The sequence below is a fragment of the Antechinus flavipes genome, chromosome 2, assembly GCF_016432865.1.
Source record: "Antechinus flavipes isolate AdamAnt ecotype Samford, QLD, Australia chromosome 2, AdamAnt_v2, whole genome shotgun sequence".
NCBI classification, from domain to species: Eukaryota; Metazoa; Chordata; class Mammalia; order Dasyuromorphia; family Dasyuridae; genus Antechinus; species Antechinus flavipes.
In genome coordinates this window covers 538905802-538921984 of record NC_067399.1, presented here as the reverse complement: position 1 = coordinate 538921984, position 16183 = coordinate 538905802, and the positions used below count along the sequence as shown (strand labels likewise).

Genomic DNA, 16183 nt, shown 5'->3' with positions numbered 1-16183 from the left:
CCTCCAGCTCTCTATTTCTCAACTAAGATAGCACAGTTGCCCATCTGCTTTCCTGAAACAAGTGTATAGTTACCCCTTCCACGTCGTGACTTTCCCCATTGAGGTTTATACACACACACACACACACACACAAGTAAATGTCTAAGACTGTATTTGAACTGAGATCCTTCTGACTCCAGCACTGACCTTCTATCTATTATGCCTTCTTCTTCTCTTAGTTCCTCTACAACTTCCTTTTTTTTTTTCCCTTTCACTTCTGTTCTTGCAGTTGCTACTTTGGCATAAGAAATTAAATGGGAATTTGGGGAGAGTTTTGTGGAAGCCACAGACAATACACAGAGGCCAGAAAACGATACAGAAAAAGTTTAGAAACTCAGAAGTATATAATGTAGGGCTTACTTCTCTGATCTCTTCCTTATTTTTCCAAAGGAACACAAATGGTGACCCTTCTCTATAGCAGACAGAGAATATCACTAATGGAAGGGGGAAAAGAGAAAGAGAGAGAGAAAGAGAGAGGGGGGGGGGGAGAGAGAGAGCGAGAGCGAGAGCGCATGTTAGAGACTCTACGTAATTGGATTTGAAACAAGTTTAAAAATAGTTTGTCCATCTGGGGTGAATTTAAAACAAAATGGAAAATTGTATGTTAAGCCTATGGAAAGGTTTTTTTTTTTTTTTTTTTTTTAAATGGAAAGTTCTTTTTAAAAGTTTCCGGGGGGGTCAGGAGAGAAACATGTGTGATCAAATGTAATTATTTAAAAGCCCAAGGTTTGGGGATCTGGTAGGTAGGGAAGGTCTGCCCAGTTTGGCAAAGATGTCCAGAAAGAGTCATTCTTGTTTCTGAGCTGATTGTCTTCTGTGAACGGGTCTTCTCTTTTGCCTGAGACCTTTCAGAGGGTGTTGTATAAGTTTTAGAGTTACGATTATGGAAGTCACTTTGTCTATTCTTTTCAGTCGTGTTTTCAAATCTGTTTTTCCTCTTTGAGCGGGGCAGAAGTGAAACTTAAAAGCTGAATATTTCCAGAGATTCACGTGGTCTTTTTTGTGGACCTTGTTCAGATTCAGTGTTGTGAAGTGGCCAGGCCTTTAATTAATTAGAGTGTGAGATGGGCAGAGAAAGTTGGGGAATTGGAGAGTTGGGGAGAGCACATGCTTGCCACTCTGAATGAATATTCATGATCACAGTTTGTCTTGCAGACTGATACCAAGGAGGACAGTGGCTGTGTTTTGGACACTGACCTCTGGTGCTGGGAGACCTAAATATTTCCATTGGTGTTTGTTCCGTAGGGAGAGGAGTGCGGCTTTATTACATCGGAGGAGAAGTCTTTGCAGAATGCCTCAGTGACAGTGCCATTTTTGTCCAGTCCCCCAACTGTAACCAGCGCTACGGCTGGCACCCAGCAACCGTCTGCAAGATTCCACCAGGTAATCCAGCCCTCGGGATCCTCCCTGGTTATTCCCTATTCTGAGCACTATATGGTATCTAAGTCCATTTCTTTACTTTTTAGTCTTTCTTTACTGTTAATGTTTGTACAGCTGTCTTCTCACTGATTTGACCTTTTTTGGGGTCTCCTTGTTTGTTTTCATGAAGTTCCTTGGAGGCAGAAATGACATTTATCTAATTATCTTTTAACAGTGTACAGCACAGTATCACATGCCCAAGGGATGCTTAATAACTACTATTTGCTGACAATGCAAGCCATATGGAGGCTACTTAAATAGAGTTTGAACATGTATGGCTTTTGCTCATTACAGTCTTCAATATCTCCTTAGCCATGTATCTTGGATAAAAACAAGGACCTAAATGATTGAGGCTGGTTGCTGTATATCCTAACCAGGATCCTTGACCTAGAACTAGACATCTGATTTGGCCCTCTCATTTTACAGATGAGGAAACTGAGGCCCAAAGAAATTGCCTTGCCAACATCACAAAGATATAAGTGGCAAAATATGAATATGAACTCAGTTCCTTTCCCTCTGAACCCTGAACTTTCCTGTGTTTCCCTTGTCCATGTCTATGGTGTCTGACTTTCTGTTTGTGCCATACTTTTTTGTGTCTCCTGTTTTACTGGTATTGGCATATTTTCAGAGAAAAATAAATTGGGAGTCCCAGAAAACAGGCAAGTTGAAATAATGTTTGCAATGCAAATTTGAGAATAACCTCAAATTTGGGGGGGCTAAGTAGCAATTGTAGCAATTGAATAGAAGTAAAAGGAAAAAAAGGAAAGTGTAGCGGTACTAAGAGTAAGAAGAAGACATAGTGGATAGAAGGTCAATCCTGGAGTCAGAAAGATCTCAGTTCAAATACGGTCTTAGACATTTACTCACTATGTGACATTGGGCAACTCATTTCAATCTGTGTGCCTCAGTTTCCTCATCTGTAAAATGAGGAAATAGCAAACCACTCCATTGTCTTTGCCAAGAAAACCACAAATTGAGCCACAAAGAGTAGGGCATAATGAAAAATGACTGAACAATAACAGATCCAACTTCAGATCATTGTAGGACATTCTTCCTAACAGACAAGCTTTAAGAAAGTAGAGTGGCTTGTATTAGAAGCCTCATCCCTTCTTCATCCCCTATAAAGACAATGTGCCTGTTCCCCCATATTACTGAAAAGTGTGAATTCACACCTTCCTTGAAGCTCTTAGGGCCAGAGAGCACTATGGGAGAAACCCATAATCTCTCTCTCTCGCATCCCACAATTCCTCTCTCTCTCCTTGGTTCTAAGAACTCTTGCAGTTTTGTCTTTTGCTTCTGCCTCTGCTTTCTTCAGCCTCCAATTCAGCTCCACTCTTCATGTAATTCCGCTGAAATCTGACCGAGAGCCTCTGTCTGTCTCATATATGAGAAAGAGGAATTGCGGGATATGAGAGAGAGGGATTATGGAGTTTCTCCCATAGTGCTCTCTGGCCCTAAGAACTTCAAGGGAGGTGTGAACTCACAAAGTTACACAGTTTACTTTGTGAAGCTGGCATACTTGTGAACTCCAATGAGTAAAGGTGCAAACACAAGCATTGTATTAATTAGTTCTACTTAGTACCTTGTTTCAGGTTCTGGCCCAAAACATCTTGTAAGATCAGATCAATAATCTATCAACTCTAATGAGTTAGCAGTTTGTAAAGATTCCAACAGAAGGGAATTTATTTATTTTTCTTTTAAAGCTTTTTATTTTCAAATACATGCATAGATAGTTTTCAGCATTCACCCTTACAAAACCTTGTATTTCAATTTTTTCTTCCTCCCTTTCCCCTCCAGACAGCATGTAATCCAATATATGATAAACATGTGTAATTCTTCTAAACATATTTCCATCTTTATCAAGTTTCACAAGAAAATCAGATCAAAAAGGAAAAAAATGAGAAAGAAAACAAAATGTAAGCAAGCCACAAAAAAACAAAAAAAAAATACTACATTGTGATCCACCCAAGAGACCCAAAGTCTCTCTGGGTGCAGATGGCTCTCTCCATAAGAAGATCATTAGAACTGGCCTGAATCTTCTTGTTGTTGCAAAAACCACCTCCATCAGAATTGATCATCATATAATTTGCTGCTGCTATGTACAATGTTATCTTGGTTCTACTCATTTCACTTGGAATAGGTTCATTTAATTCTCTCTAGGCCTTATGGAAGGGATTTTAGAAGACATTTGATTCAACTTTTAAGATGCTCCTTCCATCTTTTAAAAAAAATTTTATTATAGCTTTTTATTTACAAAACATATGCATGGGTAGTTTTTCACTGGAAAATCACTTACCCTGTTTGGCAGGTAGTTCAATACATGGCAAAATATATGTTAAATCCAATATATGTATACATATCTCTATAATTATCTTGCTGCACAAGAAAATCGGATCTAGAAAGAAAAAAAAAACCTGAGAAGGAAAACAAAAATGCAAGCAAACAATAACAGAAAGAGCAAAAATGCTATGTTGTGGTCCACACTCAGCTCCCACAGTCCTCTCCCTGGGTGTAGATATTTCTCTTCATTATTGAACAAGTGGAACTGGTCTGAATCAATTCATTGTTGAAGAGAACTACATCCATCAGAATCGATCCTCATATTGTCTTATTGTGATGCTCCTTCCATCTTAAGCTCATCACCTCTAATCTTATTTGTTGTGCATTTGTATCTGACCCTATTGGGCGTTTTCTTGGCAAAGTTACAGAGAGTGATCTGCCATTTCCTTCTCCAGCTTATTTGACAGATGAGGAAACTGAAACAGGGTTAAATGACTAGCTTAGGGCCACACAGCTAGTAAGTATCTGAAATTGGATTTGAATTCAGGTCTTCCTGATTCCAGACCTGGCCATCTATCCCCACTGTACTATCTGGCTGACCCACCATACTGATAATTCAAGTCCTGACTAAATACTATCACCCTCAGCCTCTTTTCCCCTCTCTTAGGATGACTGGAAAGTGGAGTACCAAACTCCTTCTAATGTCTTCCTTTATACAGGTCAGAAATTGGGACTTCTGGCTCACTCCATTTTGCATCTGCTGTTCTGCCTTGTTTCAATTCTATGGGACAAGATATACTCTGTGTTTCATTCTTCCCCTCCCCTCCCTGCTTCCTGTTGATTCTTCTCATTAGATTATAAGCTCCTTGAAAACAGTGACTTTCCATTCATTTTACAGATGAGAAAAGTGAGGCTCAGAGAAGTTAATAACATTATTGCTACTGACCCAGAATGTATACCTAGCTTTTGATTTCAAATCTAATGTTTTTTCTCCTGCATCACACTATACCTGCCATCTTGTTTTTCTTGAATCTCCCATAAACATTTTGATTCCATAATTCCTATGAGAATAGAATTTTAGAATGAGGAGGACATTGGACCTTTGTTTTATGAATGAGTTACTAGTGTGGTCATAGCTAGATAGCGACTTGACCAGCAGTAGAATGCAGAGAAGGACTCTGAGATTGTAGTCGCATATTCTGAGTTTGAATTCTAGCCTTGGAACTTAATAGTCTTATGACTTGAACTTTTTTGGTTTCCTTATGTATAAAATGGCAATAATAACACTTATGTGATCCTTTCCCCTGGTTTGTGGTGAGGTTCCAAGGAGATAATGTATGGGAATGAAACAGATTGACATATGAAATATTGCTGCTGTTTATTATTTCAATCCTATCTGACTCTTCATGACCTCACTTGGGGTTTTTTTGGCAGAGAGACAGAAGTGGTTTGCCATTTCTTTCTCTGGTTCATTTTACAGATGGGGAAACTGAGACAACCAGGGTAAGTCAATTAGTAAGTGTACGAGGCCAGATTTTAATTCAGGAAGATGTAATTTTGTAGGGGATCTATACAACAAAGTTTTTGCCTTCTGCAGAGGTGGAACTCACCATAATAATTTTATTAACCTGGATTTCTCTTCCTCCCACTTCACTTTCCCCTCTACTGATGCAAATCCCAACTAGGGACTGGGCCCATTTCTTCTATCTAGAGCCCTCTCTGACCTTTTCAACCTTTTCAATGAACTTTCCCTCCTCTGAATCCTTAAGCTGCTTTCTACCATGGCTATCGCCTTAATTCTATACTCTTGTATTCTTTGTTTCTTGTATATATCTCATCTCCTTAAAATTCTTGAAAGCAGGGACTATATTTTAAACTTCTTATAGCACCCATACCCACATATAACAACCAAACATAAGACTGATTATATAACAACTTATGGAGATTTAGTTGTGTTTGCAGTACTTGCCATGTGCCAGCATTGTGCTAAGTGCCTTTTTACAAATAGCATCTCATCTGATTCTCACAATCACCCTTAACTGCTTATTATCTATATTTTACAGTTGAGGAACTGAGGCAGACATATGGTTTAAGTGAATTGCCATGGGTCACCTACAGCTAGTTTCTGTGGCACCTCAGACGTTCTTAACTCCAGGTCCAATATTCTTTGCTACTCTGGGCATCCTAGAATTTACCTGATAGGGAAGAAGATTCAGCCCAAACTCTGTTGAGTAAGAAATAACATTTTGGTTTTGTTGGCAGGATGCAACCTGAAGATATTCAATAACCAGGAATTTGCGGCCCTGCTGGCTCAGTCTGTCAACCAGGGCTTTGAGGCTGTTTACCAGCTGACTCGGATGTGTACCATTCGAATGAGCTTTGTTAAAGGCTGGGGAGCTGAATACAGGTCAGGTCTTTTTTTTGGTTTGGTTTGGTTTTTTGGGGTTTTTTTGGTTTGGTTTGGTTTGGTTTGGGGTTTTACCCTCCAAGTTTACACATCTTTAAGGGGAAATTGTAAAATTCTAGAATGTTAAGGTGGATGGAGGACTTAAGAAAACCAATTAGTCCATTACTCTTCCCTTTATTGATGAAGAAACAGAGGAAGGGATTTGCTTAAGGTCATGGTGATAGTGGGACCAGAGTTGAGACCTCTCAACTCTCAACCTAAGTGTTCTTTCCCTTTAGCCAACATTTTGACCAAAATGGCTTTAAAAAAAAAAAAAAAACCTTTCACTAATATGTTACACATTTCTCTCACCTTCCTTTGCCCAGCTCCTAAAATCAGAAAAAGTAGATACACTGGGAGGATAATCCCTGACTCTTAGAAGGATATGAAAATTGAGAAGCAGGGGTGATGAGAAAGTGGACTTAGCATTTATGATTGGAGAAATAAATAAAACTGTTTAGGAACTGTATGCTTTTTAAGGTAGCTCTAAAAGTAACCCAGACAAGAAGCCAATTAATTTCACTTTCACGGGCAGTCCAATGCTTAAAATTTCTCACAGATTTATATATAGGTTGTTCAGGTTTAGACCCTAAAATTAACTTTAAAAAAGAATTTAAATAGAAATTCCAAGATAGGCAGAACTGTTTTCCCTATCTCTGTGCTTACCGTTCTCCTTCCAATCCCCATCTCTTAGAGAAGACAGCAGAGGCACCAGAGCATCAGTTTTGCAAGCCTCACAAGTCACTCGTCTACTTCTCTTCATTTTTCCAGATGTTTGGAGTCCATTTTGTTTTGCAGTCATTCTGCACTCTGGCCAAACCCATTTCATTATTGGCTCTAGGCCACAGCTTATAATGAAATCCAGATGAGCATGACTTATGGAAAGTTAGATTCTCATTAGAGTATTTCAGTCAGTAAAACCCCTCATCTCGAGTTTACCGTTACCTTCACTGCTGGTTCCTTTCATTTCCCCAGTGGCCGGGAGCACAAAACCATGGCTTGTGTAAAGAACTGATTATTGTGAATAATGTCTGATTCCTGGGGTCCCTCTGTAAACCTAGATGGGAAGATAGTTGACCATTCACACAACCAAGATGTCTAGATCTTGTGAGCTCTTCTTTCAGCCATTCCATGGGTTAATTCCTTTTTTTTTTTTTTTTAAACAAAATGCCCAAAGATCTATTTAAAAAGTAACCCAAAATGGGGAATTAACTTAGGTGAAAGCTATCAGATGATGTGTTGCCAGCAATTTGGACTGTAGGGATAAAGATAAAAAGTGAGAAACGTTGTGTGGAAGGCGAAATGGAGTTGGAAATATGGAGAAGGGATAATAAGGAAGGTAGAAAAATTACACAAAGCTAGAAAATGACCAATTCAAGTTCAGCTTTGCCTTTCTGGGTTATATAGCTGCTGACCAGACCCAACTAAGCTTGACTTCGGGGGATGAACAGGGGATGCTAATGATCTGTTTTTCTCCTGACCCATTCTATTTGATCAAAGACCAAGTACATTACATCTAGAGAGGAGAATGGTGCCTCTAAGTGGGAATCTCTGCAGGGCTTGATGGTTCTCTATTACTTTTTAATCCAGTGTACTTGAGAAAGGTTCTGTAAGGCAAAAGCCCTTCACTAAAAGGTACCATATTAGTAGAGAGAGAATACTGCCAGCACACCCATTCCTACAGGCACATGTACACATACCCCATCCCCATCAATTGCCAACTCCGTTTAGTCTACCTAACGGGACTGAGGGTGTGGCCCTTCCCAGAACAATTCTGCTTTCCTACTGACGACGTGCCAAGAAGAGAATTATGTTACAGTTCTTCTCTTATTTAGGCAACTGAAGGTTTGAATTCCTGGTCTTCTCACCTTTAGTTGGCAACCGCATTAATCCCTGACAAACAGTTTTAGCTCAGAGGTAGCCTTTTGGACCTTGTCTCAGAACAATGTCATCTCTCGGCACCAATTTACAAAGTACTTTGGGGGAAAGAAATGTGTAGCGTGTCTTGATTTTTTCCAGTAATTGTTCCATGGTTTTCTCTACTTTACTCCTCGTAAGAATTTCCAAAATAATGCAGTAAATGTGCATTGTTTCAGTGCAATAGAGTACTTGAGTGCAAGTTTTTTAAGACTGATAGGAAGTTTGTTCTAATGACTATGAAATACTTGGATCTGGTAGATTCTGCCTGTCATCTCAATACTCCACTCAGTCTTGAAACCGTGTTTGGAAAGCTGAGAATACCTCTAGTTCCCCATTTGGGGGTAATTCAGAGACAAAAGAACCCCTGTCAGCTAGAAGCTGCCAAGATTATTGGGTAGGTGGGAATTTATTCTCCTGGTGAAGATAACGATCAGCTCTCCTCTTCCCTAAGAACTATCAGTTTCACAAATAGAGGTTCCCTTCTCACCCCCCTTCCTCTCCCAACCCCCAGTTCATTTTAGAGGAGTTCAGTCTGTTTCATTGGCGTCTCCTTCCAGAGCAGAGTCCAAACCAAAGTGTGGTAAGACTGGATTCCTGTAGAAGGCTGTCACCTAAGCAGAAAAGAATGTTTGGACTGTGATGAGACCCTTGGATATGTTCAGTTTTGAAAGTCTCTCTTTTTGTCCCTTCCTTTCTTCTTATAGGAGACAGACTGTGACCAGCACCCCTTGTTGGATTGAGCTACATCTGAATGGTCCTCTCCAGTGGCTGGATAAGGTCCTCACACAGATGGGCTCCCCTAGCATTCGATGCTCTAGTGTATCTTAGAGACATCTATAAGAATGGGAATGGGGAAGGTAGAGGTGCTGGTGGTGGTGGTGGTGGGAGGGGTGGTGAGGGAGGTGGGAAAATCTAAGACTCCTTAAAATGGGAAGCTTGTTTGACTGACAACTATCAAAGAAGAAAATTTTCTCCTCAACCAAAGTGATATTGACACACTTAAAAAAAGTCAACCAGACACAGAGGTAGTTTTTGAAAGTAACCATCTAAATCGTCCACTTCTGCAGATCAAGGTTAGGAATTTGACTCATAGCATGAGGTGCCATAGAGTCAATTCAAAGCACATGTTCATCATACTGGTGAAAACAGACTTTGGTTCAGTTGTCTTGAAGCTGGAAAGTGGTATTTTGCATCCCCCATTGCCCCTTTTTCTCCCCCCCCCCTTTCCACTTTCCCTTTGTCCTCCTTCAGTGATGGCTTTCTGTGGGGGTCACCATCTGATTAGAAATATCCATCTGTCTAGGATGGAAAACAGAAACTTTTCTTTAAAAGGCATTGCTAGGAGGAAATGTTGGGTTTGCAGAGGAAATGGGGACTGTGTTCTGCAGCTTTCTCACCTCTATCCTCCAAGCAGTTGGCAAGAAAGGACACTTCAGCTGAGCATTCCCAAGACTCATCTCTTCAGCATGCTGTACTGTGGACAGACTACCTTTGACATCTTATCTGTCCTCTCTGCATACTAGCTGAATGGAGGCAAGCGTATGCAGTAGAAACAATGATACATGCACCAGGGGGGTGGTGGGGAAAGTTGGTGAGAACTATTTCCCTCTTCCACAACTCGCCTAAACTTTTTGTTTCTTACTTTAAAAAGTTGGAAAGACCAGTCTAGGTTCTGTGCATATGCGATGTATAGTTCATATTATCACATTAATCTCAAAGAGATTTGAATTACTTAACTATTTACGTGAAGCAAAGGACACATGTCATGACTTTTTAATGTTGCAGTAGTTGTTTTTGACTAGAACAGCACTACACCGAGTGGGCTTTCAGTCATTTGCAAGAACTCACTCCATATCCTGATGCATTTGGCCATTGCTGTTTAATGTAGTCAGTTGCATTAATTAAATTAACATTTTATTGTATCTTCTTTTAAATGTTTATTTTAAAAAATTTCCTCAGTTAATATAATGACAGGAAAGTCTCTGAGAGGGGAAGGAGGAAGAAGAGGAGAAACTATAAACTTTTTGCAGCCATTACTTGTTGGTGAAATGATGCTAACTCAACCCTTTTGAAATTAATTCGTGGCTGTGAATTGACCAGACATCTCTTAGCACCTCAGATCAAGCATGGGCATGTAGAAAAGGCTACTTTGAAATTTTACACCCAATATAAAGGGATCTATTGTCTTCTCCCTGTACCATGAGATTCTCTAGCTAAATATCATTAGGTGATCAACAGCAACACTAGCAGTGAGTATGGAATTCCACTTGCTGGTAGAAACCTAGTTGAATAAACTATGATAAATGCTTTCAACTGGAAAAAAAGGAATCTCTTTTCTTTCTCAGTGACCTTTTGTAGCATACAGGAGACTGAACTGTCATCTGCAATCCATTCTTTATTCTTTGCTGTCTGATTATTGCCATCTTAAATGTCTCATCCAGGATTTTTGCATGGATTTGTGTCAGGGAAAAAAAAAAAAAAAAAAGGATTTCCTATGGAAATCTTCTTTATTTAGGCAGGTGAGGGTATGTGGGTAGGGAAATCTCTTAATTCTGCCAAGCAAAAACCTCAAATGTGCCATTTTTAATGTTAGGACTCTAGGGTGCTTTGGAACAGGGTTCAAACAGTGGATGAGTTCCCAGCTCCATGTAAGAACTGCATAAACCCAAAGGACTTAGGAGGTCTAATGATAAAGGAGCTTTTAATAAGATCCATGCTTATCACCTTGAAGTTTTTCCTTATTGGTGCCCAGAGCAGAAATAATCCAGTGACTTCATTGGAGAGAATTAGGCACTACAGAGTATCAGGGTTCATGCCTGACAAAGAAAGGAGAAAGCCAGCTTTCTGGCCCATTCAGGAAGCTGCCTAGTTATCTTCTGTATGTGCTTTTTGTTTGTGACATGAGGTTAGCGGCATGTACAGTTCACTTTCTCGCAGAGCTTCAGTGATGCCTTTCAAAAGCCATATGTATTTCCTTAATCTTGGCAATCTTCAGCTGCTATTCTGTCCTAGCTGAGAGGTGCCCAGAACTCACTTGTTGCTCTTCTTCCTATTTGCACAGCTATTGTCTACTTTCTCGGTTCATGTATGCCCTTAGACACAGCTCAGTTATGGAAAGTGTCCAAATAATAATATGGGGAGATATTTGTAAGATGTAGTAGAATCTGAGAGCCATGGGATAATTAGATTAATTTTAACCCACATGGCAACTCCTTCTGAATAATACAAAATCTTTAGGCTTTTTTTTTTTTTTAAAAGAACTCCCCCAAGTTATTTCCCCTCTTTTTAAGATTAGACCATAAGGGGGAAACGTCTCAAAAATCAATTTAATTACAAAAGGTAGGTTGAGAAGCAGTATCAATAGGAATAAAGGATATCTTGGGGATTCTGATACTTGTATTCATTCTTATTTCAGCTTCTTCAGTTGACAAAAAAGTTTTCCTAATTTGAATATCTAATGTGTGAGTGACTTCTGCACATTTTGGAACTTTTTTTTTTTAAAAGAAAAATTGATAGAATTGAGGAAAGAGTACAGTTTGGGGACTGTTAACAATTGGATATATTGTGTTGCAGTTTTACATGTATTTTGTACAGGTAACATTTTAAAGGATGGTATTCCCTTTTTATATTCCCAATATACATATGTCATGATTTTGCAATTTATATTGACACTATGAAAGGAGCAGTAGGTCATAGACTATTGTAGTCAGTATCTCCAAAGAGGTTTCCCCTGTCCCCCAACCTTCACTCCCTCCCCATCTCTTTTAAGCACATACATATAGGTAGATGGCCCAGCCTGTTTCATATTATAGGCCTGTACTGAATTTATCATCTCAATCAGCTGTACTTTTAGCAGGCTTCATAGGAGAGCAGACTTTTTGCTACAGTTCTTTAATCAGTAATAGGTATTTTGATCCTCCTTATAATAGGAGTTCTGACACACGAGGGCAGGTTTGCTGGCAGACTTTACAGTTGTCCTTGTGTGTATATTGTTTTTTTAATTGAGTTTTAAAAAATTATTGTTAATAAATTGAATTGTAGTGTACTGTTATTCATGCCGCTACACCCCACCCATTTTCTAGTGTTTGGCTATTTTCTAGTCCCATGTTCATTTACTTTGTACCCCACAATTCCCTTTCTCTTCCCTCCAAATAGTGTGCATGTAATTCTGCTAAGGATGCAAACATCTGACTTCATTCTTAGCTTCAGCAATATGAGAGGACATTTATGAGGCTCTTTGATGAATCACTGTATTTTCAGGGCTATCATCTGTAATAGGCCAGTCTATTTCCTCCTTATAGAGTTCCTAATATGCTTTTCTTCCCATGAATAATAAGGCTGAGAGATCAAAGGAATTGAGAGATACGGGAAGGAAACCTAAAAATGAATATGGAGCTAATACAATGCCTGAAATATATTTTGATGGTTTCAAAGTTGCAATTGAACTTCAAAATGAACTTGGATTGAGGAGGGGAGGGATAGGCTGAAAAAGGAGAGCATCAAAAGCTAGATGTTTTCCTAATTTAGGAAAGGGAAATTCAAACACAACAGAGATAAGAAGGCAACTCACTTCATGATGCTTTCTCATCCATACATTAGGTTGGATTCAATGGTCTCTCAAGTCCCTTGAAACTCAGAAATCTGTGCTCCTGTGAAATGTTTTGAGGATCTTAACTACTTGTTCTAGAGGGAAGGGGCCAGAAAGAACTTTACTTTTAGTGGGGCTCCTGTCAACTGTAGAACAATCTAGTTAAGTATCAATGAATTGAGAATGAAATCAGTGGAGAAAATGTGTTTCTGAAAAATTGTCTGAGAATCAAATCCTATCAATTAGGTAAAAGTAGACCTGTCATGATCTAAACTGGATTGCAAAATTCTCAGTGATTAGAAATTAATTTTTCTTTTTGTATGATAAAGTGAAGTGTATTCTAGCATATCAATATTTTCATATTTATGTAGTGACTTCTTAGAACATTCAGATGGATCATAACTATTTAATTTCTGGAGAGAATTGAAAAGGCCTTCCTACCAAGAGAGTAGTGATTGTGAAAATCTGGGAGCATAGACAGTCCTGAGCCTTGTTCCATGGTCTGGTTTTATGCCAGGTATCCCCCAAAGCCTGCTATGCTGTAGGCTGGGATACTGACAGCAGTAAACAAGAATGGGCAGAAGTCTGTCCCAAATAAAGGATTGTGGCCATTATTCTAGATGGTTTCCTTTGCCCTGAGCCTTTTGGGAGGAAGGAGGCTCAAGGTGTCCCAATGATTTGGGCCACCTTTTATCAGTATGTGATTGGAGATGGCCAACAGTCAGTCTTCACTCACCTTCTGCTGACCCATCCAAGATGTGATTGACTCTTGGGGGAGGGGAGGAGCTGGTTGTGTCTGTTCATTACCTTTACTTCTCAACCAAGCCTGGCCTTTTAATAGCTATGTAAGAGCATGTATGTATTTAGTGTTTTAGATTTTTTTTCTAACTTTTTTATTCTTATGAAAAGAGCACCTGCTTGTTAAGCGTAGTACCTCTATTGTTAAAGATCTGTATGCCTTCTCCCTCCCTCTATGATATGGAACTGTTAATTGTCATTCTAATAAACTGTTAATTAAAAAACCTTTGTGTCGAGATGACACTCTTTTGTGGACTCTTTCTTACTAGAAAGTATTTTTAAAAAGCAAAATCATCGGTGGTCTGGAACTAAGGAGAAGAGAAGGGGAAATTTAACCGCAATAAAGATGTACCTAGTCCTATCCTGTCATACACTTGTGTATAGCGGCTAAAGCAAATGTTTGTTTATCTTAAAGGTACAACCACCTGACATCTAGTCAATGACTATTTAAATGAAAGAAAATTTTCCATTCCTTTTCTCTACACCTCAACACTTAGGAAACCTAGCATGGAAAACTTGTAATAGGCCTACCTTGCAATGAAGGTCAGAGATGGAGCTTTTCATAGGAATCAGGATTGAGCTGCCAGTCCCTGTTGGATTTTCCTTCTTTGGTTCGCTCAGCTTCGACGGACCCAGCTGGGTCTATGGTAGGGCACTTTGATTATGTCTCCAGGATGCAAAAACCCAATTGTTTGAAAACTAGGTCTGGAAATTCATTTACAGCATCATAAATACTCACTGATTCCCAATGGTTGGTTACCACCTTTTGTTGGCTTATAGAATGATATAGCTGAACAAGATCTTAGTCTATTATACAATCTCTTGGCTCCTCCAGTGTCTTACTTTGAAGTCAAAGGACTGGGGCTAGAATTTTAAATTCTCTTTCCCTTGATAGTTCTAAAATTATTCCAGGAAATGTAGAACAAGAATTCCTTGGTTCAGAAGGGGGGAAAGGGGTTTGAGTGGAGGGTAGAGGTGTTTTTCAAAGAATGAGAGTGGAAAAGAGATATTTGAATGATTATTTTTTCTAAGAGCTTTGCTGAGTGACAAGTAATACCTCCTACTTTAGGCGACTTGGAGTGTAGAACTTGAATTAAACACCAAAGTACTCTTTTTAGTAGCTTTGACTAATTCCATTACCTGGATATGAAGCCTTATAACTATCAGACAAGGTATACAAGACCAAGATGCCATATTTTCTCATCCCTAATCTTGAGATCTTAATGAAAATATCCGTTGAAATAAAATACCAGTGTCCACTATACTTTAATGCCTGGGCTTAACTGTACTTTACTTCAAAGTATAGCATTATGGCCATTTGGTCAATGAGGAATGGACGATCAAAGAGTAATGGATGGACAAAGAGGCCCAAAGGTCAAGAGACTTATCTCATAATCAGGGAGTATATTGGGAGATATCCATTCTGGGATAAGTTGCTTTTTAATTAGATTTCTAGATTCTCCTGCAAAATATATTAAATGCTAGATATAGCTTTAATTGGTCTGTAAATGTTTCATTTTTTTAAAGGGGTGAGAGAAGAGTTGATTTGATTTAAAGGAGATAGGGAGCCAAAAAACCAGAAAAAATAGTTTTGTGGGGTTTTTTTTTTGGGGGGGGGGAATTTGAGGTTTTTTCCTATGCTTATATTCCAAATACCTAAGTCCAGATTTAGAATTTTTACTTTTCCAAAAAGAAAAGGTAACGTTGTAAATCATTGAGATCTGGAACTAAGATGTTGCACTCTATTGTACTAGGCAACTCATACTTCCTACTTTATCCATTCTTTAAAACTGGAAAACATTAGAAAAATACAAAGAATAAAATGGATCCATTATACACACAATCTTGGGTAATTGCCCAAATTTAAAGATCTAGATGCATGAATATAATGAGGTAGTGTACAAAAGCAGATTATAAGAAACTCCTCAAGACTTGCTCCAAGTTTCATTTTCCACAAAGTTATATTAGGAAGTTACTGATACTGTGGAATTAGTTCTAATCAACAAAGAGGTAGTGAAATGAAAGGGTCTTGGGACAATATGGCCATGGCCTTTTACCAAGAAGGTAAATGAGCAAGTAAATGGTGGGTATTATTAGCACCTCTCCTAAAATTTAGAAAACTGGATTCCAAGAATATTTAGGGAAATGTTAGGCATGATTCCATGGGTAGACTCTAAAAAGTAGGATGATTTAAGAGGGATAGGAAACTCTCAAAATTAAAATAACAAAGCAACAACAAATGGTCCTGATGAGAGGAAAAGGGAAACATTTAAAGAGATTGATGTGGTTTCACAGGGAATATCCAATGTGCTCACAACTTAAAATACTGAGTACAAAACATCCAAGGGACACATACACAAAGAATGGCATGCCCCTGTCAGCATTAGAGATACAAAGAAAGGCAAACATTTCTTGCTTTCAAGCAGCTCACATCCTAACAGGAGTGACAAAATGAAAGCTATGTACATGCAAATGTTTTATGTAGGCTAAATGGAAGACTCTTGGAGCAAGAAAGCAGGAGAGGCAGAAGACAGGATATTTAGTTGAGATTCGAAGCCAGAAAAGTCAAGAAATGTAGACAAAGGGGGAAGGTCAGTGAAAATGTAGTCAGGAGACAGGATGCTGTGTAAAGGAGCAGTGTCGATAGACTGCAGAAGACCTATATGGAAGTATAAAAGCAGAAAGGAAAGGAG

The 16183-nt window shown here is 38.9% G+C and overlaps 1 protein-coding gene across 2 annotated transcripts in view; it reads left to right on the top strand.

The window, feature by feature from the left end:
- Positions 1-12146, top strand: part of SMAD3 (SMAD family member 3) — a 156876-nt gene extending 144730 nt beyond the window's left edge. Inside the window, exons 7-9 of one of the 2 annotated variants that reach the window (XM_051980804.1) lie at positions 1285-1422; positions 6001-6145; positions 8809-12146. In XM_051980804.1, the coding sequence (XP_051836764.1) occupies positions 1285-1422; positions 6001-6145; positions 8809-8932 (407 nt within the window). In that variant the 3' untranslated portion in view covers positions 8933-12146. Of the gene's footprint in view, positions 1-1284; positions 1423-6000; positions 7343-8808 lie in introns of those variants that run through there. The other variant, XM_051980803.1, reaches the window with a different exon arrangement.
- The last annotated feature ends 4037 nt before the right edge of the window (positions 12147-16183 follow it).